The sequence below is a fragment of the Aquarana catesbeiana genome, linkage group LG04 (genome assembly GCF_042186555.1).
Source record: "Aquarana catesbeiana isolate 2022-GZ linkage group LG04, ASM4218655v1, whole genome shotgun sequence".
Lineage (NCBI taxonomy): Eukaryota > Metazoa > Chordata > Amphibia > Anura > Ranidae > Aquarana > Aquarana catesbeiana.
The window spans coordinates 392,463,935-392,488,399 of NC_133327.1; the positions used below are offsets into that span (position 1 = coordinate 392,463,935).

Here is a 24,465-nt window from a genome sequence, read left to right on the forward strand (position 1 = left end):
ATGATAACAGAAAAAAACACTTGCCGCATACACACGAGCGGACTTTACATCAGACTTTGTCCGGTGGACTATTCGACTGACTTTACGACTGACTTTTCCAATGAACGGACTTGCCTACACGCGATCAACTAAAGTACGACGGATTCGTACCTGATGACGTACGACCAGACTAAAACAAGGAAGTTCATAGCCAATAGCCAATAGCTGCCCTAGCGTCGTTTTTTGTCCGTCGGACTAGCATACAGACGAGCGGACTTTTCGACTGGACTTGAGTCCTTCGGAAAGATTTGAAACATGTTTCATTTCTAGGTCCGTCGAACTTTTGGGGAAAAAAAGTCCGCTGGAGCCCACACACGATCGAATTGTCTGACAGACTCTGGTCCGCCGGACCAAGTATGCCATAAAGTCCGGTCATGTGTACGCGGCACAAGTTACTATGATTGTCACTTTCATCTAGTGGATATACTGCAGTATTTTCCTGATTCACACTTTTCTTGCGAAAGAAGAACACCCGTCTTGGAGAGAAAATAGCCCAGTAATAGTCAGTTTTGTTGGCACTCTCAGACAACAAGTGTTAATGCAGTTTTACAGGATGAATAGCTCTGAAATATTTTAGAAATACACAAGTATACAAGTATTTTCTTTTTTAGAAAAACAATGTAAAAAGAAAATGATAATGTGTTTTTAAAACCATCAACCTGTTACAGCCACTGTAAGAAGAACCCTAATATAGCAGTTTAGTTACATGCAAATCATAGACTATGTATAGTGGCAAAAATCAGTTACAACTTACCCAGTTTAGGGTATGGTTGTGTGGTCCTGCCCTACATATCTGGCATATGTAGATATGTAGATATGTGAATCCCAGTACATTTACTGATTACTAAAATGATATTAGGTGTCATTCAAAAGTGTTATACATATGCTTGTGCAGTCATTTTGTAACTACTGCTTTGTCAGTTTGTTATCCATTAAAATATAGATTGGCCTCAAAGACACCCCATTCAAGATCTCATTTAATAAATATTATATTTTAAAGTGCTTTAAAAATGTAAAGCGTATATAATAGCTCAAGTTGTCTACTACTATTATTTATTAATCAGAAAATCTTCATTTGCCTGATTTAGTTTCACTTTGTTATTTGGGCCAGAATTCCCTGGCTTTGGGGCTAAATCCTGCTGAGTGCCTTTCCACTGCCCAGTGAGAGCATTCAGTGGCAAGCAGGTGGATGGGACTTTGCCCAGACATGAGAGTAGGAGGGCAGGATCCAGCCTGTCTGATATGAAGATACTGTAAAACATGTCAGGGGGTAGAGGATGGGAGGTCAGCAGGGCAGTGTTCAGAAGTCAGTAGGGTGCATAGGGAGTCAGCAAAATAGAGGACAGGGGTCATCAGTTTGTAAGGTGGTGTACAGTGGTCAGCAGGGAAGAGCACAGGGGTCACCAGGGCAGAGGACAGGGGTTAGCAGTGCAGAGAACAGGGGTGAACAGAACAAAGGACAGAGATCAGTAGAACAGAGGACAGGGGTCAGCAGGGCAGAGGACAGGGGTCTGTGGGGCAGTATACCGAGATCAGCAGGGCATTGTACAGGGGTCATTAGGACAGTGTACAGGGTTCAGCAAAGCAGAGGACAGAGGTCACTGCTGGCAGAGCACTCAGCAGTGCTCCTCCTCCTCACACAGCACATAGCTGAGATCGGATTCACTTACAGACACAGCCTTGATTTGCACAGTGTGTAGCTGGCTACTGCAGCTGCACTGCGATTCTAAACTGGGAATTTCACAGATCAGAACTTTAACATAGTGGCCAACTACACATTGTGCAGATCAAAACTGTGTCTTTGTGCAGTATGGAGATTAAAGAATGAACGTAGGGGGCCAAATCTCGGGGGATGCAGCCCAGCCCAGCACCGCCCATAGATTTGGCCTAGATCTGGGTAGTCAGGCCCCTGTAATTTGGGAACACCTAATTATTTAAATATTAACTCTACCCAATACAGTAATATCAAGAAATGGTGGATTTTCTTGAGTAGGATTACCCTTCTACTTAGGGTTGAATTTAGATGTAAAAATACATTTTTAATAAGGGGAAAACATGACTGATAATTATACCATGAATAACTGGCACTTTGCATCTGTTACCATTAGGAAATGGAACCTCAAATTTAAAAAAATCCCAGAAATATTTATTTTTGATTTACATGATTTTCTGCTCAAAAACAAATTGTGCAATTGTCCTAGCTATCTAAATAATTCATGCCTCACTACAGTCAAATAGGTTACATGTAGATAATGCTAAAAAGGCGGTCTTTTTATATTAAATGTACTTAAGTTTTACCAAAGGATTGAATATGTGTTCTCACCTCACAATCAGTCATGTTAAAGCAGACCTTCCCATGGACCATAACAAAGAAAGTAAAGCCACCATGAAAAATGCAAACATTTTTAAAAATTTTACATAATGAAAAAAAGACATCCTTACAATTTGTTGCAGGCTTTTCTTTTAGTGAATTTTCACACTTTTCTACTCTTGAATATTCTCTTCCCAGCAGCCCTTTTACGAATGGAAAGGGGATTCAGCCTCCCTAAATTCTGGAGTTCTAACCTACCTTTTTGGCCATGGACACTGGACATCATCTGGGTAATGAAAAAAAATGTCTTTGCCAAAAAATTTGCAAGATTTTACAGTGCATACATGAGATTTCCCAGGAAGGCACTGAGTGAGGTAACCTTCCCAGAATGCATCTGTAAGACCCTGGCCACATCACCAGTGCCTCTAGAATCCAGGAAGTGTAGTGTAGTAAATGTAAATGTAAATAACAGATTAATTCATTTTTTCACCATAGGAACTAAGATGATTTGATATCAGCATGCAGAGCTGCATGCAACACTGATTTGTTTTTCTGTTGGGGTGAATGTTTCACTTTAAGTTAAAATAAACAACTGATGGGCTTCTTAAAGTGAACTTTGTTTAGAATTTGTATACTGCTTTCTTTTTCTTCAAACCTATAGTATATAGCTAAAATACTTTGCTTGAAGCTGAACTCTGTGATTAATGCTCCTCTCCCCTCCCTTGTACATTTGCAAAGAAAAATATTGTTTAAAATGACTTTCTCCTTTGACCATTAAATCCCACTAAACCCTGTCACTCTCTGACCACCAGATTAGGAGTTTTTTGAGGCACTCAATGTCAAGTCCCATGGACCCAGGTGTGCTGATGGGACTAAATTTCCCATAAGCCCTAAGGAATATAGTCTGTGTTATAGGCCGTAACAGACTGGGTTTAACTGTAGGCCAGATCCACCAATACCAGGTAAGAGCTACAAGGTGATAGTAAATAGACCACTTACCTTGCTCTCACAGAAAGCAGAAGTGACTGATCGTCTTTGCATAGCCACTTTGAAGCTGCCAGAAAAAAAAATTAATAGGGTAAGCAAAGGCATTGCTTTAACAATAGTCTAATATCATTTCTGATGACCCAAATTCTGCTTTAATATCCTATTAACAACTTGGTTCTTCGTGAAAGTCATATTTGCTTATATATGTAAATATATAAAGGGAAAGGTGCAACAGTATGAAGGTTATTTATCAAGATGAAGCATAGTGCAAAGATGATGCCAAAAAAGGTATTTAACTGTTGTATGTCATTATATTTTAATTTATTATAGACACCTTAATGGCAGATACATTTCCATGATTTACTGGGTTATTGCTCTCTGTCTTACTGAATAAACCTTTTTATATTTGCTAAAAAACCCTTTACAGATTAGGAGAATGGTAAAAGTTAACACCAATTCCTTGGTGGCAGGTATTTTCACTGTCATGCTTCAGCTCACATTGAAGTAAACTCTTATGTGCCCAAAGATATAAACATTTAGCTAAGTTCTAGTAAAAACTTTTGTTGCCTGTCAATATAAACTGAAACAGGCATGTTGGAAAATATTTGGAATTAGCTTGGTTTGCCTTTTGTTGTTATGAATGCCTTTAACTACAATGTGTGTTAAAATGGCAACTTAGTTAACTCTCTTAACAGTTAACATGTATTCATATGAATACTTTCATACATTGCATTAATGATTTTATGCATGGCACAAATAAATGGACCGTTTTTTAAATGCATTTTAATTATAAAATTATCTTTGGACTAATATTTAAAGATAGCGTTTACTTTGCTCATATATTGCTTTCCCTGCCTCCCCCCTACACCAATTAAGATGCAATTTTATTTGAATACAACCTTTTCATTTTCATTACATATTATATTTTTGATCAAAAGATCATCTCTGTGTGTTTTTTTTTTTTGATAAGCAGGTAGATTATCGCTGGTTGGAGCAAGGTGCTGTACATAGCTTCCTGAAAACATTACAGCACCTGGGCAGTGCGCTTTTTCTTGGAAGGAGTTATGCAAATATCAAAATGCTGATGGGCAGATTTCAGTCCAAAGGAGTGGGTACTCCTAGACAGACTGCATTTGCTTGCGGACTATCCTAGATAATGCCCATGTGTAAGGCTGAGTGTCCATTGACTAAAAAAATCCTGTAAAATACAATGAATGTAAGGGGCAGGCCAGGGAAAGTAGTTCCTGCTGAACTGGTCGAGATTCAAACTGTGTGTGTGGCCTGCCTAAGCATTGGAAGGAAAAGGCTAGATGATGCTAGATGTTCTTAAAGTGATTGTAGACTGCTGCCGACCAACCGCCATCATTATACGGCGGCAGGTTGGCTCTCCTGTGCAAACCGCCTTTGGTGTACATTGGTGTTTGCATAGGATATAGCGGGCATGCGGCCGCTGCGCACCATGGGAGTGTGCCCGTGGGTCCAGCAGACTCGATGTCTGCCAGCGACCCGCGATCGCGGTGTACAGAGGCAGGATGGGGAACTGCCTATGTAAACAAGGCGATTCGCCGTTCTGCCAGATGATATGTCAGAGATCTTCTGTTCCCAGTGATCGAGAACAGCGATCTCTGTTATGTCCCTACTTGCCCATCCCCCCTACAGTTAGAAAACACCCAGGGAACACACTTAACCCCTTGATCACCCCCGAGTGTTAACCCCTTCCCTGTCAGTGTCATTTTTACATTGATCAGTGCATTTTTATAGCACTGATCAATGTAATAATGTCACTGGTCCCCAAAAAGTGTCATTTGGGGTCAGATTTATCTGCCGTAATATTGCAGTCCCACTAAAAATTGCAGATCGTTGCCATTACCAGTAAAAACAATAAAAAAAAAGAAAAGTCCCTAAATCTATCCCATAGTTTGTAGACGCGATAACTTTTGCACAAACCAATCAATATACGCCTATTGCGATTTTTTTACCAAAAATATGTAGAAGAATATATATTGGCCTAAACTGATGAATACATTTGTTTTTTTTATATATATTTTTGGAATATGTATTATAGCAGAAAGTAAAAAAGTATTATTTTTTTCAAAATTGTCGGTCTTTTTTTGTTTAAAGCGCAAGGAATAAAAACCTCAGAGGTGATCAAATACCACCATAAGAAAGCTCTATTTGTGGGAAAAAAAGGACGTCAATCATGTTTGGATACAGCGTTGCATGACCGCGCAATTGTCAGTTAAAGCGACGCAGTGCCGTATTGCAAAAAATGGCCTGGTCATTAAGGGGGCAAATCCTTCCGGGCCTGAAGTGGTTAAATAACAAACATGTTATACTTACTTGCTCTGTGCATGGGTTTTGCACAGAGCAGCCCCGATCCTCCTTTTCTGGGGCGCTCCTGGCTCCTCCTCTTCATCAGGTGCCCCCACAGAGAGATGCTTTCTCTGGGGACACCCGTGCAGGCATGCTCACGAGTCCTGCTACTGCGTCTATTGACACAGACAGCAGGACTCAACCTCGCCCCCGTGTCACTGAATTTGATTGGCAGCAGCGGGAGCCAATGGCTCCCGCTGCTATCAATCTATCCAATGAGGACCTGAGATAGCGGCTGGAGCGCTGGGCTCATGCTTTTCGTTGAAATGATTGGGTTCAAGTAAGAAAAGGGGGGGTCTGGGGGGTAGCTGAAGCACAGACGATTTTTCATCTTAATGCATTACCTTACATTCATTGTATTTTAGTTTTTTTAGTCATGGAGACTCAGACTTAAGGTGAAAATGCATTAACATGAAAAACCATGAAACTTTACAACTCCTTTAAAGAGGAGGTTTGGGTTTGCCACTACCATGAATTTGGCAGAGTTTAAAATTTGCAGTCCAGGCAAACCTATGTGCAGATTTGTCTCATCTATAGCAAACTATTTTTTGCAGCAAGGCTTCTCCTTAAAAAAAAAATACCCCTTTTTCAGGAGTAGTATTTTGGTGTTTATATTGTTTTCTGGAGTGTTTTTATCTTTATTTTTGTCGATAGTGCCTTTGTTAAATTTGGGATGCCTAAAGTAGAGCATTCACTTGTTACTGGCCATCTGTTCTTGGAGTTGCCTTTTGTTTTAAACACGCCACTGCATTGTTTGAAAGAACAAAGCTAAGAACAGTGTGTGTGCATCTCCACATTATTTTACTCACCCTCCAATCCCAATAGATAAAATAAAAAGTTAGGCACACACCAGTTAGGCCTATTATCCCTGAATAAAACTGTCCTGCTTCTGGTCAGTTTTACACTGCTTTGTCATATACAGTCTTATAACCCTTGTACTCTTTTCCTCTGGTACATTTTGGCCAATTCTCCCTCATTAAAAATATCCTATTGCTGGCTTGTTTTACACTGCTGTATCATTTGTGGCTTCCCAATTCTTAATGAAAGCAGCCAGCAGCAGGGCAGTTTTGCATCAGTGAGATCAGGGACAGCTTCATTGAAATATATGCTAATATCTTTCAGCTGGTCAAAGCAAGTCTTTTAAACTTTTATGAAAATGTATGTGTTAATGCTAAAGCTACCTAAAAAAAGCATTTTTTTTCCCAAATAGAAACAAATGAGACTGTAGTGTTACTGCTGTATGTAAGCGAAGACAATTATTAAAGCAAAAAATCTATTCCACAACCAAATATGCACTGCCAGTGTACACTGTCGCTGAGGCTGTCAGCAAAAGTCATCCTGTTCCGTAACACCACTTACAGCTTTGAGGCCTGGCTCACACCTATTCAGTGAGTTTTCAATTTTTCAGAAATGCACTACAGTCCATTTACAGTCCATTTAATAAGGTTTACCAAGTTGTCACTTTTTACATCTGTGCGTTTTCCACCACTGCATTTTTGGAAAGGGTCAGGGAGCTTTTTCCCACTGCAGGTTGCGTTTTGGTTCCATAGACTTCAATGCAAAAGCATATCAAAAATGTGTGTGAAAGAACAGAACATGCATCAGGAAAATGCATCAATCGCAACCTGCATAGGTGTAACCAGGCCTTAAGGTATCTCCAATCATGTTATACAAATAAGGATTTGTATCATTTCAATGCTGCCCTTGATGCAGCATGAAAAGACCTTATCCACACTGTACTGTATTTTTTTTCTCTGCATTGGTACATTTTCCCAATAGCAGTGTTTGGGTTCCCTCACCTTTTTTATAGTACTCTTCCTATTAGAATACATTTGAGAATCCACCAATAAGTTTGGGTTGACTGAATTTCAAGCAAGATTCGCAAGATTCAAGCAAAATTCGCTGAACCCTTGGGGAATTGAACTTGGCTGGATTTACCCATCACTACAGGAAAGTAGGTGGGCTCTATCTGATTCGCTGTGGCTTCTAATGCACCTGTAGAAATTTGCAAGACTGAAGGTAAGGCTGAAATTCAGCTTTTAAGTGTAAGTTCTACAAACCTGCTGACGTTTTACCAAAAAGTAAGTAAGGATAACTCAACAACAGCAAAACAGACAGAAAAAAAAGTGCATTGCTTTATGATTGTGGGGAACGGCTTGAACCCCTCTTAGATTTTTATTTATATCCCTGTTGCAAATTTTCCCTTAAAAAGCTGCCAGATGCCAAAAAAGCACTCAGCACATAGTGCTCAAACTCAAAGTAATAGTATCTGTAGTATTCAATAGCCTGGAAGAATGTTAGCCAAAAATCTATAAGTATGACATGAGAGTGTGCCGGCTCGCAATGGAGCTGGTTCACACAGGTTCAGGGCGGCTGCAGTCCGCATTCCAAAAGGGTCCTCTGTGTGTTTGGGTTTGGTTCAGGTGCAAATTCAGGCAAAAATTCAGACCTGAATCTCACCTGAACTGGTGAACAGGGATGCACCAGAAACCATGCTTGGAACCACGGCCGCACATACTGTATGTAAAACGGCCTTAAGAGTAGCACTTGATTCTTTAACTGGACACCATTTTAGGTATGACAATTTGGTTGCAAAAACAATTTGCAGCTCTATTCACCATAATTGTTAGTTCCCTGAACCCCACTCCATAGAAGCCATAATTGTCATCCACTGCACTAATGAAGGCCAACTAACAGTTGGATGAAGTTTAGATCAAATGACTCTATAATATTTGGCTGCATCGCTGCTATAAATCATACATTCTGCATGTGCCTTTTGCCAAGGGCATGGAGAAAAAACATTTCATAATACAGAATAAACCCCTTATTTTTTGGATTTGTAATGGAAATGATGACATGTAAATACCTTCTGTACTACTGTACTCTCATTGAGCCAGGGATGGCAGGTATATGAAACATAGCTGTAGGTGGCAAGGCTTGCGCCCAAAGTTTAAGTAAAAAGACGTTAGCTATAAAGTGAAACCAGCATCAGAAGGGCCCGCATGTAAAAAAACCTCTAAATTCTTCAGGAAATATTAGTTATTACCTTACCCCTATGTTTATATTGCATGGAGAAATGCAATAAATAATGCCACAACAAAAGTAATGCAAATGTGTAAAGTGCTGGAACACATTCAGTAGGAACCAGTCAGAAATATAATCCTAATTAATTTGACTTCAGTATTCTGAATTGTGATTCAGTTCTGGAATACTGCACTTTGCTGCACAAACCTTACTGCGCAAGACCTATTAAATGGGGAGTGATCCGTCAAACTGCACAGAGAGGAAATATAGAAGAGATGCCTCAAGAGGCAGATTCTTAGAATCCTCCCTCTGCTGTTCAGAACATGCTCAACATCAATGTATAACAGTACCCTGACCTTGTTTTTTATTTCTGTAGTTATATGGTACCAACATACTATGTGGTGCTAAACATGTACTACCCCTTCATATAAATCAATACTCCAAAAAGGGTTTATAGTCTAAGTTTGATATCATTCAACAAGAAAACTTGGCAACATCTTGTGGCGCACAGAAATTACCACCACCATCTATTGAAGATGCATATTGCACCAAAAGTTTTGTTAATAATTTTAACTTTAGCTGGAACAATTTTTTAATTTTGAGTTGCGCTTTAAATTTGCTTACTTAGTTGGAAGAACCAGGGGCATACCTAGAGCATTTGGCACTCGGGGCGGATCTTATATCTGGCACCCCCCATCTAGCACAACCCCCCCATCTGGCATCTCCCCATCCAGCACCCCCCCATCTGGCAATAATCTAAGTGGAATACTGCTGTGCGCACACTTACCACAGGGGTGCTTCTTTGCAGGACAAGAAGGTGTGGTATGATGCACTTGGTGGCAGTAGAATCAGGATGTAAATGTTTCTGGGGTGTTCGCTGGGGTGCAAGGCATTAAGCAAAGCATGGTTCTGCAATGTGGAATGCCCGCCAACCACAGGGATCAGAATATGGGGCCAGAAATGCATTCCAGTGAGCACTTCCCGCTGCCGTATGCGTCATTTCCCCTCCGCGGGCCACCGCCATCTTTGTGGAGACCACTACTAGAGGTCAAAGCTCCCTATGCTCGAAAAAGGGAAGCAGAACCACTCAATAAGACACCTCTGACACCCCTAAAGTTGTGCCGGCCTGACACCCCCCAATGTGTGGCACCCCCCAATGTGTGGCACTCAATAAGACACCTCTGACACCCCTAAAGTGGTGCCGGCCTGACACCCCCAAAGTATGGCACCCGGGGCGGACCGCCTCTCCCCGCCTTCCTGTTGGTACGTCACTGGGAAGAATAGAAGGCAACAAATAAGGAACATTTCAGCTAATCATAGACATCAACGGTATCCTGTATAGCTTTGTGTAAGCTACAAGTCACTGATGTCATATTTTACACAGGACTATGGACTCCCTATGTGACAGCAATGTTTGCAAAACACTATTACATGGATTGAGCCATGTACTCTGCCATAGGCTTTGAACTACTAAGTGTTTTCTTTGGCCCCTGGGGATAAATGGAGCAGCGGGTTAGTGTTGGAAAGTTAACTATATGCTACCTGGGATGGGGGGGCTAAAACAAACCTGTTGTTTTTGATTTTATTGCACTGGTTGGCTGTTGCGCATGTTGATAGAGAAGGGCAATGGGGAGAGAAGCCTATTAACCTAACTGCCAACCTAATCAATAATTAACACCATCTTTTGATAATTCTCCCAAGCACAGTTAGCTGGCGATATCATCTGCATACTATACACAAAACAGAAGACTTACACGACAAATCTCCCTGTGAGGCATGTCTCTAGTGCTGCTTTTCATTCATGTAAGTTATGTTAACTGATATGCTAATATCTAATTTTATTTTTGCAATATGTTTTTGCTTAGGAAAGAGAATGATAAAGCTATACCACATCATTCTGTATAAAAAATAACAGTTGGATCAAATAAAGAAGTAGAAGAGGTAATATTTGATCATGTGATTAACCTGAATTGCAGTACAAGACATTGCAGCTACTGTTTTACATCTTGTTTTAAGAAGACAGAATGACTCCGTACCAGGTGTCATGTATATCAAATAACTAAATTTGATTTCATTTTCTGACACAAAAGGAAATGAAAGAAAATCTCTCCAAATTAAGGCTGGGTTCACACTGATGCCAATTGGATGCGGGTTTCACCGCATCCAATTTGCATAACAGCAGAGTGTGACCAGCTCTTAATGGAGCCAGTTCACACAGATTCGGGACAGTCGCGGTCCGCATTGGAAAAGGGTGCTGTGGGTCTTCTGGTCAGATTGAGGTGCGAATTCAGGGAATTCAGGCAAAAATTTGGACCTGATTTGCACCTGAATCAGTGAACAGACATGCACTGGTCCCCCTGCTGTGAGCTGCGGCCACATCAGTGTGAACCCAGTCTAAAGGAAATCCAGTCTTAAGCCAGTCATAGATGGATCAAAATGCGACCAGTTTGGCAGGTACTGGCAACTGTTGTTTTTTCCTGTTCATGAGAAGTCAATCTAAAAATCTTGCTTTTCATAAATGGGCTTATTGAAATATTTTTCTTAGATACAGTCAATTGGCCAAAGTGCTGATTAGTGTATGCTGACAGCAGAGAGTCCCTGCAACAGAATACAGAAACACAGTGGGAGGATTTCTTCATCCACTGAATGTGTGGATAGGGAAATCCATTCGTTTTTTTTTTGATCAGCCAAAAAAAAAAAAAAAAAAAAAAAAAAAGATCCATGTATGGCCAGCTCTCAACAGTTGTTAGCACAACAATTGTTCCCAATATGTGGACTTTCTCTTTATTCCTGTTCCACTGGCAACTCAAATTTTTGGATTTTTAGTTCCAGTGACAGTGGTTTCTATGACAAAGCGAGATGAGGATGAATCTCCTAAGTGGAATTTAAACAGCAGTAAAAATATGGAAGGCTTCTTAATCATGTTCCACTCTATCCAAAACTAAAATGAAAAAAAAAAAATTTAAATTATCTGTCACTAAAATATTGCTTAAACATATTTAAACCAAGAGTTACAGCTTTAAATGAGTCGTAAAGGCAGAAGGTTTTTTATCTTAATGAATTCTTTGCATTAAGATAAAAGGACTTCTGTGTGCAGTAGCTGCCCCAGCACTCCCTAATACTTACCTGAGGTTCATCTCTATCTAGCGATTTCCACGAGTTCCTCTGCCATCTGAGTGGACACAGAGAGCTGTGACTCGGCTTGGGTGCCCCCATAGCAAGCTGCCTGTTGTCGGGGCACTTGATAAGAGGGAGGGGCCAGGAGCACATTAGAAAGACCCCAGAAGAGGAGGATCATGGCTGCTCTGTGCAAATCCACTGCACAGAGGAGGTAAATATTAAAATAAAAAGTATAAAAAAGTTATTTTTATTGAGAAAAAAAAAAAAACAAGACTTTACAATCACTTTAAATGTAATGCTACAATGTAATGCACATCATTCTAGAAAACTATATTGACCAATGTCAGCAAAGATATTTATAAAATGACACCATGCCTGCTGATTCTCCACTGCTGGATCAGAAATAGCAGCATGAATTATAAAAGCAATACAGTGTCCATGATATGTCTATCCACCATACAGCAGTCTGCTCTATGTGTAATAAGGTCCCTTTAAATGATCATCTAAGGACTGATATTTAACATAATGCCCTGTATATTTAAACGTTGGACTCTACATACATTAGGCATGAACAGTTTTTTTGGAAAAGTTTACGATCTTATGTTTATTTTTATTTTATTTTTTAGTTTCGTTTTTTTTTATTTATTGTATTGTTTAATCAATAAAGTTCATCCAGGTATTTACAGTATATTATAATAAATACAGTGATTCTTTTTCTCCAACTTTCTTGTCTCATTACTCATTCTTTCTAAACTTTAATATTGTTCACTCCTTAATCACTTCGTTCCTTCTTTTCTCCTCCCTTTTCTGTCCAGGCTGTCCATCCTGTAGGTGGAGTTGAACATTGCAAACTTTTTAAAAGCCTTGATAGAGTCAGCTGAAAAAAAAGTTCAACAGCTTCTTTGGGAGAAGGAAGTCTGGAGTCAGCAAAAGGCTTTTTAAACTTTAAAAAGACACGCTGTCACTTTTTCACGCTGCTCTCCAAGGACTCCCTGGAGTTTGTTTTCAGCACTTTGGACAAGAAAGGTATTGTGTGGCTCCTATAAACCCTTTGCCTTTACGTTATTTAACTTTAAATGATTTGATTTATATTTAAGAGAGAGTAAACCACTTATTCAGAAAGAAACTTTTCCTACAGTAAAGACTTTTGCTACAGTTGATATGGCAGTGCTGAACATGTATAATGGCCATTTACAGTCTACTGGAAGTAATGGACCAGTGTAATTCACTGGAAAAGGATTCACTTAATTTCTCTGATTGCTCAGGATTAAAGGGATTTGTCTTTTCCCCTGGGTGCTACCAAGGCTGGCATAAAATACATTTTACTTGTCTGAAAATGTATATTTGACATAACTTTGTAATAGAAATAGAATATCTGTATCACGCTTATGAACAATATGTTCTTAGTGATATATATTGCCATGGTAGAATATATGTGGCATGTAGGGCATTCTGTGTGTGCCAGCTGCATTTTGTTCCTGGCTGTTTTGTATCCTGGCAGTGATCAACCACATCACACCGTAGCACTGTGCCAACTACTGATGATGCTACAAACAGCTTTGCCAAGGGAAGACTACTATACAAGAATATATACCAGTAACTTGTAACTCTGCAGTTCTGCATAGGAAAGCTAACATGTTGATGGCATAGCTTTCTATTTTCAAACTAATTAATATGCAATGTGCATTAATTTGCTGTTAGAAAGTGGATATAATTGTGATCTCTACTTATTTTCTGAGAGTGCATTTTCACATCCTAAAAAATTAGCATTGATAATATATTTCTTTCAAAAAAAGTTGACAGATTGTAACCCATAGCAACTAGTTAGAAGCCTGCTTTCATGTTAACAGCACTGCCTAAAGCAGGCATTGTGTGCTGCTATGGGTTACAGCACTCTACTGTTCCCTTTGCTTTGAATTTAATTAAAAATGTTCATATAAACTGGGTTAGTCTCAGGAACAGTTACACAAAGTTTTCTCAGGTAATACGCCAGCGTTTTTTTTTTTCAGATCATGGCTACAGTGTGGTTTCTTTTGCTCTATTTAAAGCTATATGCTTGACCTACTGTGTGGTTTCTCCTGCTCCTGCTAAGAGCTGGATACTTGCCTTACTTTGTACGGAATTAGATTTTACCAGCTTTAAAACTAGGACAAAACAAAAACAGACGTGCATGTTTTGCTGTTGTACAGCAGCTTTTTAACAAATCTGATCCAGGTTTATAGATGCCTGAAGTGAGAATATGCATAACTTGGAATTTTCATATTACTGTGTTCAGGCACTAATTGTCAGTAATCCCGCTGAGTAAGATTTAGCAGTTATTAAGTTCATTTGGAAGTGGCTGTCATGCCCACATTTCCCTGCTGTCCTGTGTAATGAGAGAGGAGACCCAAGCTGCACATTGCAATGCAAATACCCACTGCTTCCCATTTACAATTCAGAACTTTTCTGTGTGCTTTGCCATTATAACATCTGTTAAGCATACTTTGCTTTTCAACTACTGAAACTACCAGACTTTACCGTGTTTATTAATTTTTTTTTCTTAAAAAATCAAAAATCTAAATATTGGCCCATTTCCATAGGGCCCCTGAGCCTTGATAATAAGCTGGTAGTGATAATGCATTGGGCAATGTAGAATTTCAAACATGCATACGACCTACTTGAAATCTGAATAAATGTTTAACAAGCACATAATCACAATTTATCCTGGTAAACTGCAACAGTGCACTGCATATATACATATGATGAGGTGTTACATTGTCATTATTAGTTAAGGTATGATTATTTTTCATCTTATCTTCTCCTAATTTATTTATTTCTTTCTTTCTTTCTTTCTTTCTTTCTTTCTTTCTTTCTTTCTTTCTTTCTATCTATCTATCTATCTATCTATCTATCTATCTATCTATCTATCTATTTATCTTTTTCTTTTTCTTTTCTTTTCTTTTCTTTTCTTTTCTTTTCTTTTCTTTTCTTTTCTTTTCTTTTCTTTCTTTCTTTCTTTCTTTCTTTCTTTCTATCTATCTATCTATCTATCTATCTATCTATCTATCTATCTATCTATCTATCTATCTATCTATCTATCTATCTATCTATCTATCTATCTATCTATCTATCTATCTATCTATCTCTACGCTGCTCTGTTGTACGTGGCAGTCCTCCTGGCTATCAGCAGTGGAGTAATTAGTTCAGTCTGATTTCAGACAGTTGTTTTCTTTGAGGGAACATGAAGTATCATCTTTAAATACCACAGGAGATATATAAAGGAAAATAATATACTAAAAGTTGTATCTTCTAATTTGAGGAAGAACTTATCAGTTTTCAGATATGGTGGTCCTTATAATGAACGATGTCTAAGGTTTTGTGTTTGGTGACACATTAAAGCAGTATGACCCAAAAGCAAATGTTTATTATATTGCAGTTTACCAATCTTTAGATGTGATGGTTGCATTTAGTTTTCTTTTTTAGACTTTCTTTCCCTTATTTTCACCTGGTGATCCAGCCAGTAAGTCTGTTGTTTTTCAACAGAACAGGCTCTCCTGCAAATGTATCCATTAGACCAGGGATATGCAATTAGCGGACCTCCAGCTGTTGCAAAACTATGCCATCACAAGTCCCATCATGCCTCTGCCTCTGGGTGTCAGGCTTGTGGCTGTCAGAGTCTTGCTATTCCTCATGGGACTTGTAGTTCTGCAAAGGCTGCTTACATTGATCAGCTTTTATTTATTAATGTAAAACCTTTGTCCAAAGAGAAAAAAAAAGAGAAAAAACTGTTGCTGTAACTGCTTGTGTAACTGCAGTGCAAGCTGGAGTTTGGCTTTAGTTTGTTAGTGTATCTAAATCTGCTTGTACATCTAAAACTCCCCTTCCGCCAGACTGACAATACTGCTTTCCAAAGGTGTCTCTGTGCTCCTTCATCCAGAGTGAAGGCACTCCAATTCAGGAGGTATGTTAATGGCCAGATCACCAGGTGAAAACACAGGGGAAAAGCCTAAGAAAAGAAACTAATGCAGCCACCCACATCTAATGATTGGCAAGTTGCAATATACATTTTTGGTTTTGGGTTTAATATTGCTTTAACTTAGTGCTAGATCGTGACTCATGTAGATCTTTATTTTGGTTTAAACAACACAGAAAGTGAGATGTAGGAAATATATTTAAACATTTTAGCTCATGCACTTTACCCTGGTAAAGTGATATATTCATTTTATATGCAAGAAGTAGATTCTACTGATCCTTCGATTAACTAATAATATAATGAGAATACTAATGTGATCCCTGGAGTCCTAAGGTCAACAAAATAACCTGAAAGAGAAAATTCAGCATTCTTTACTTCATTATTAAATCTTTTCTTTTTTTAGAGTCATTGGAGCAGTCATCCATACATGAGTCAAAGATGCAAGCACTATTTCTTAGTGAACAAAGAAACGTGCTTTAAATGTTCCTCATGTGCTCATAAAATGTGAATAATTCATGCATAAGATATTTGGAATGACAGACTTCATACCCCTCCTCCTTTACTTGCTGCCATCCTCACTCTGCCACAATTCTTTTCTTCTTCCCCATTTTTATCTCTTAACCACCTTTTTTGTATTTCCTCTTGTTCGTCTCCCTGCTCTTACGCACCTCTTTTCTCCTCCACTCTCCTCCCCTCATGCCCTCTTCTCTTACCCATTTGCCTCTTTTCTAACATCTCTTCTCAACTATTCTCCTCCCTTTCCCTTACCTCCTCTATCGTGCCCTCTCCTCTAACCTACTGTGCTCTCTCCAACTCTGCTCTCTGCCGCTCTCTTCTCCCCAAGTCTCTTCCCCGCTCCTCTCACCCCTTCTCCTCTATTCTCATCACCTCTCCTTCATTCTCCTTTGCTTTCACCTCTCCTCTCTTCCCCTTCTCCTTTTCTTCTGCCTTCCACTCCTCTCCTCTTGCTCTCTGTTTTTATTTTCTCTCTCTACCTCTCTCATTATTTTTCTCCTTTCTGTTCCCTCTCTCTTTTTGATGTCTATCGTTTTATCCTTTCATTGGCATACCTCTTTACTTTTACTTCTTTCTTTATTTCTCCCTCCCACTCTTTCTCTTTATCTATTAGTTGTCTTTTTTCACCATCTTTTCATTCCCCCCCCCTATTTCATTACAGTATACTCTTTCTTTCTTTTCTTTCTTTTCTTCTTTCCATGTTTAAATTTCTTCAACTCTGCACTACCATCTATTCCTTATTCCAATTACCTTGCTCCTCTAATCCTCTATCTCTGATCTTTGATCTACCCCCATTCTTCTCTCATTACATCTCTGTGTCTTTCTCTCTGACTATGAAAATCATTATCTGTTGTATGATAATCCCACTGATTCTGCCTGCCTATGTTTAAGAAACATAGAAACAAAAAGACAAGTAGTTGCATGCAAGCAGTAACAGTCCCCACAGTCTTTTCAGTACAGTACTTTTCACATTGCAGATGCCCTATAATGAATATAGTTTGCATAATTTACAACATAAACAGAACAGGTGAACATCCTTTCAGTTTAAAAAGCACTTGTCTTTTTCCCATAAGAACTTGGTAATGTTTTACTAACTGTATCCAGTTTGGTCTATTCAGAAGTTGATCAGATTAAACATTAAAAAAAATATTTTCAGAATGCAAGTGAAAACAAATACTGGGATTTTACATGTACTATTACTGCAAGTTATTTTTATTTATTTATTTTTTATTTTAGGTAACGGCTTTTAAGGATGGGTGACTGGAGTGCCTTAGGAAGACTCCTTGATAAGGTGCAGGCCTTTTCCACCGCTGGAGGGAAAGTGTGGTTGTCAGTCCTGTTCATTTTCAGGATCTTGTTATTAGGTACTGCTGTAGAGTCTGCGTGGGGTGATGAACAATCTGCATTCCGATGCAACACCCAACAACCAGGTTGTGAAAATGTCTGCTATGACAAGTCATTTCCAATCTCTCATGTACGATTCTGGGTTCTCCAAATTATATTTGTCTCTACACCTACACTCCTATATTTAGCACATGTGTTTTATCTGATGCGTAAAGAAGAAAAACTGAACCGAAAAGAAGAAGAGCTTAAAGTTGTCCAGAATGATGGAGGAAATGTGGACATGCATCTCAAGCAAATTGAAATAAAGAAATTCAAATATGGCTTGGAAGAACATGGAAAGGTCAAGATGCGTGGTGGTCTACTTCGTACTTATGTAATAACCATTCTGTTTAAATCATTTTTTGAGGTTGCTTTCCTTGTTATCCAATGGTATATCTATGGGTTCAAATTAGAAGCTATCTATGCCTGCGAAAGATTTCCGTGCCCACATAAAGTTGACTGCTTCCTTTCTCGTCCCACTGAGAAAACCATTTTTATCTTGTTTATGCTGGTGGTGTCTATAGTATCACTTGCTTTAAACATTATTGAGTTGTTCTATGTTGCTTTTAAAAGTGCCAAGGATGGTATTAAAGGAAAGAGGGACCCCTATGCCACCACAAATCATCCAGCGAATCCTGCCAAGGATTGTGGCTCCCCCAAGTATGCTTATTTCAATAACTGTGCTTCTCCAACTGCACCTATGTCACCACCAGGTTACAAGCTTGTTACTGAAGACAGAAACCAATCTTCTTGTCGTAATTATAACAAGCAAGCAAGTGAACAAAATTGGGCTAATTACAGTGCAGAACAAAACAGGATGGGCCAAGCTGGAAGCACTATTTCAAACACTCACGCTCAGCCATTTGATTTTTCAGATGAACACCAGAATGTAAAAAAATTGCCAGCAGGGCATGAAATGCAGCCTCTCAGTATACTGGACCACAGACCATCAAGCAGAGCAAGTAGCCATGCAAGCAGCAGGCCAAGACCCGATGACCTGGAGATTTAATTAACTCTCATAGCTTATCAGAAGGCAAACTTTATTCAGTGGAGGAGATGCTTCACAGTCTCAAAGCAGAGATTTCAAAGACTGAAAGACTTTTTTTGTCAAGTACTTTTTTATGTTGGAGGTACATATTGATGTCTAAGTAGTGGGTTGCATTCCTTACAGTACTAAAAGACTTTAAGATCAGAAATAGCATAGGTTTTAGTAGATCATGAACATGTCTGGTTTTCATCAACACAAGAAGAACTGTTCATGTAATTTGTGGTATCACAGCCCTGATTGGTGGCTACTTTTCTTAGAATAAGAAGAGGGATATCTTGTGAGCTAGATAAATAATACTCTGACTGTCTGGAAGAGTTTTGGCCATATTGTGGCTGAAACAGAGCCTAGGACCACTATGAGGAGTTTTTTTTTTTCTTTTTTTTTAGCAGTGATTTTTCAAGGTGTCTAGTGTGAGTGATTTGTTTTTTTTAAATAAATTAACTAAAGCAACCCATTATTAATACACTTAGCTGGTGCACAATGACATCTTCTAGAAATAGCACCTTTAATTTGACACCGAAAAGTTGACTTACAAAGTATACATTGCACACGTTGCCTTGATTACCACTATCTGGAAATATTTTTTTTCTCTTTCAAGGAATTAGCAGAATGTTTTGCTTGAATTTAATTTTCACATGTTCTGTCCCTTTTTTCTGCAACAGTCACTTTAGTTTTAGCCATCACTGTGAACAAGTTACTAAAAGCAGTTGAAATGTCAATGTTTTGGTAGCTGTTATCATGATCCCTATTTCCTTAAATGTGAACCCACACACTAAGTAAAATGCATAAACATTCCTTAGCCCTTAAAAAACATACATTTGAAAGATTTATCTTACTTTAAACTAAAAATGGATTCCAACAACTGACCCCTACAAAGAGCTACATGGAGGTTTCCCTCCAGGCTATTTCCTAGGTGTAAATTGTAAGTGTTCTTGCACCCACAGGCACCTGCAGCCAAAATGCACTGCTCTTTTGCAGACACGTAGGGGTGCCATTTATTCTTAATAGCACCACCCACACATAGGAAAATGCATCGCAGTTCCATGCGGCCACATTTTCCCTGCGTAAAATGCAGGTGCATCAGCCCATTCAAATGAAGGGCTGCTGTGCCTATGCAAATGGAAGCCACAAAAGCCCCACGCAGATGTGAATCTAAGCCAATGTTTTTTTTTACCAGACCAGGAGCTGCAACTACACAATTTATCTGCTGAGCTGCTGCAGGTAGAAACTGGTATTACATCCACCCATTCTGCCATAATGCAATTTAATGGGTGCCTTTGAAAGATGTAAATGGAAAAAAAATACATATCCCCCATTATTACATATGGGGAGTATGGGATGTAAACCCTGCATATTACTTTATAAAGGTGTGTGCAACAGGGGTATGCTTTTATTTTAAAACACAGTCCCACTTTAAATATGCTAAGGGTTATTTACTAATATGAACTTGATTGTAAAATTTGAAAATTAAATACATTTAATAATTTCGAGCATTATAGTATAAGGAGTAGCTAAATATATTTGGTGCCCACTGAAAAAGATGACCTAGGGTCCCATGCCATGTCCTTATGGTTAATTAAACCTGTCATCAATGCCTAACTACTCCTCCATGGCATAATGAGGGAAAGAAAATGAACATTTCTTCATTCCAAGTCTTAACTGTCCACTCAACAGGACCTGTTGTTGCACGCCTAGATATGGTAAAAATTGTTAGTCCTATTATGGTCAAGTTTCTAAACCTTTCACTTAAGTTTGTTCTTATGCACCCTATTATCTTGAAACAAACCACATATTTCAGTTTCATGCTTATGTTCTGGACTGATAATGCTATTTTGACAGCAGTAGCACAAAAGGAAATTATTCAGAATATGATTGTTTGGTTTCTGAATGTATTTCCTACAGTGCATTCTCAGATATGTCTCAGATTAGTTCTAGTGATACATTATATTTAATTTTTGTGAAAATTAATTATGTATATATGGTTTTCCTTTACTTATACACATTCTTTACATATCATTACTGATAGTGACCAATGTAATTAAAGTGATCATAGACAAGTGCCTGCACTAATTATCTATAGTTGTAACAATGTCAGACATACTAGCGGGTCAAAAATGAGGTACGATATAGATCTGCAAAATGCTGTATAAAGTGTTTTCTTTTTATTGATGCCTTTTTTTACTTTTACATACCACCATGAAAGTAATTTGGATTCAATAAAAACTTGAGTCAAAAGACTTGGGTTTGCAGAAGCTGGGATTCAGTAATAATTATATTGCTGAATCACATGTTAACTAAGCAAACAAAGCTCTTCTTCTTGCTAAGTGCCAAAAGACAACTTAAAGTAAACATGCACTATGGATAAACTTGTCAATTTAGGAGTGAGACATTAATGAAACATCGTAAGGTGTCTACACTTACAAGCATGGTTTCTGATTGTTTCATACATAGGCACACTTTTGCACTCCCTTTACATGTTATTTTCAGTGTTTGGTGCCTAAGTGGGACATTGATATACTTGTACACTGTTCATAGAAAATTAGGAGGTAGTAAGTTCTATGCAAATTCTAATTTTCATAAACTTAACATTTGCACAGTGCTTTTGGGAGAGACCAGGACAACCCTGAAAGGGATAGGAAAAAAGCACATTGCAATGTGTGCTGTACTGTGTTACTTTTACTTTGATTGGGATATCCTTCATATAGGTTTACTTTAAGCTGCCAGTCATGGTGGCACACTGGCTTGCCAGTCTGTTTGTTGAATAGAGAGACCTGTAACCCCAGTAGGCCTTTCTTAGCAGTGAGACCCTTTATGTGTATGTATAGTGGCACTCAAAGAGTGTTAATGGTTTGTTAAGACCACTTAATGCTTACTTATGTCAGGATTACCATACAGATAAAGATTTATATTGAAATAAATCTTTATCTGACTCACTGTAAGCAGCCATTCTCATTTGACTTTACATATCACAGGGCAAAAAACAACATTGTTCAGTAACCCTTAGAAACCAGTCAGAGGTAATCTTTTTGCAATCTTCCAGAATAATAAAAGATTATTTCTGAATGTTTTCTGTGGTTTACCAACTTTGGTCCTTGCACTTAGAATGTAAAGGCCTTTTTTTTCACTGATCAAAGCTCATCATTAACTACCAGATACAGCACAGCTGTTTTGTACTATATGATTAGATTTTGTTTAAGAGAGTTTTGCATGCTTGATAAAGCAATGTGTATCTCAGAGAAGAGTTGATGATATGGTGTTTACCTTGTTGTGCCATTGAAGCATTTGTTTATTGCTTGTTTAGTTTTAATTTTCATTATTCAGAATCATATTTTTTTAATGTATTCTATTTAGGATACGAATGATTGGCATGTGATATTTTCATGTTGTTCTTTTATGTGTTTTTAAGTGAGAGAAATAGATTTATGGCTTAAATGATTTCATTTTTAATAAGTAACCAAAACATGCTTGAATAATAGAGATAGTGTAGTACTGAACATCTACTTTAAGTGTTTTCTATGTGAGAAATTTAACAATAATGCTTAGCGCTGGAACATGATTTTGTTTAGCTGGATGTGCCTTTAGGGGGAAAATATGACTTTCTAGATGCTGATAAATATATATCAGTGTGCCATAAACAATACAGTCTACCAAACTTGGCTATTTTTCAAAATATATAATAGGCACAAATGTACTATATTGGTGTATTACATTGGTCGGTTAACATAACTTTTGAAAAGTCTAAGAACCACTAGTTCCAGTGCAAGTAATATTTTTATAATATATTGAGGTTCATCTTCTCTCTGTTCACAGATAGGATGAGAATCCTACATGTTAAATATATCATACATAAACCCTTACAGATCTATATTTTTAAGCATGTTAGCTTAAGAGACGTATGGGATTTTTTTTATCCCATAATCATACCTACCTAGGTGGATGCAGCTTCGGTCCAATGCAGCATCTGTCCCCCGGCGCCTCTTCACTGAGAATCGAGCCACCGAACACTGCCGATGGCTTGGTTCTCTCACCTCCCTGAGTGGAGAGCAGCAACTCTCTTGCTCGGTTCCTCCACGCTCATTGGAGTGCTGAGCTGTTGAGGGGAGCGGCCATCTCAGCAGCTCGCTCAGAGGCTGAGAAGCATATCAGTCCAGGCACCTGGCGGATCCAGACTTCCAGAGTCAGGATGACGTGGTGCCTAAACTGATCTTGGTGACATCAGCAGAAAGCGGACTTCAGATCGCTCTCTGCTGAAAACGGGTCACAGGGCTGCAAAACAAATTGCACTCATGTAATCCATAGGAAAGCCCAGCAGAATGAGCTCAAGCTGGACTTCTCCTTTAAAGTGGAAGTAAACCCTCATATTGTTTTCAGCCAAGGAAGCTGCGATCTTGACCTCTGTTTGATCTTCAACTACCATGATGCTGCACATTTGATCAGTTATGACACCAGCCATTGGATGGTTTGACAGTTTGGTTGAGAGCACATTCAATATTACAGTTACATTCCCGACAAATGTAACTTTTTAAAACGGATAAATCTGGGTTTACTTCTGCTTTAAGTGTCCACCTCCCTTCCCATTTACTCATGGGTGTCCTTTTTTTCCTAAATGTGCTGGCAGATTAGTGACTCCCAGTAAGCTGACATCAGGTCAGAATGGACATTGGAGCCCACAACTACTGGTTCAAATTTGTAAGTCTTGAATGGCAGATAGAAGTCCCATCTCCTCATTCATGATTCTCAGTCATTTGGACTACCATCTCAAGCCCTTACCTTGTGGGGTGCACTAGGTACAGTGGTACATGATTGACTGATATCAATATAAACAGGTCATATTTAGCATACTCCTCAAACCTGACTCTCTTAACAGCTGTGTAGCCTACAATGGAGACATTTTCTACAATATAGTAGGTAATAGTTGTAGACAATTCTTGTGCAAGTAATGGTATACTGATATATGTTTAACAATAACAATTTGGAAGGTTTTCTTTCCCTCTTAAAGAGCTCACAATTGTGAAATAAATTGCAATCCTGTACTGTAGACTTAAATTCATTACCCTTAAAAGACTAATTGTGTACATTTTATTATGGACTGGTTGCTGCAACCATTGTAATATTTGCACTGGGATTTTTTCAGAATGCGAGCAAGTCTGGAATTATACTTGTCCATCAAAACACATATAACTTATTTATTTAAAAACATTGCATCTGCTAAATTTGCTGTGTGAACAGTTATACAGCACCTGGGGTTAACCATCTCTACTGGCAAATTACAGTGCCATCATCTAGTGATAAAGATCCAGATGTAATGTTTTACTATAAATAATTATGAAAAAAAATTATTTACCATACAGACAAAAAAAACCTATGTCATATTTTCTGTCAAGTACAACTACTGTTGATTTCAGCTTTATTGCATGTATGCAGTCATGGTTTATCATCAACATATGGTTTCCAAAGTTTTTAATTTAGACAGTAAAGTTTTACTTTAGTAATATGTGTTCTCGAGTTGTGTTTTTTTCTTGCAAAGTACAATAAAATAAAAACATAATTTAGTGGTTTGAATACTTAAAGAGGAACTCCAATCCACCCATGCAGAGTACCTGCTTTAACTTTCACTGAACACCAATAGAAGAGGGCATTTAACCACTGACCACTAGGGATAAGCAAATTGGCCAGGGATCAGTTCATTACTATGAACCCATCGTATAGTCT

At 38.5% G+C, this 24,465-nt stretch overlaps 1 protein-coding gene across 1 annotated transcript; it reads left to right on the forward strand.

Moving 5' to 3' along the window:
- Nucleotides 1-12,701: 12,701 nt before the first annotated feature.
- Nucleotides 12,702-24,245, forward strand: GJA1 (gap junction protein alpha 1). The gene is made up of 2 exons (XM_073627172.1): nt 12,702-12,880; nt 17,559-24,245. The coding sequence occupies exon 2, from the start codon at nt 17,575-17,577 to the stop codon at nt 18,712-18,714; it is 1,140 nt and encodes a 379-aa protein (XP_073483273.1). The 5' UTR covers nt 12,702-12,880; nt 17,559-17,574; the 3' UTR covers nt 18,715-24,245.
- Nucleotides 24,246-24,465: the final 220 nt, after the last annotated feature.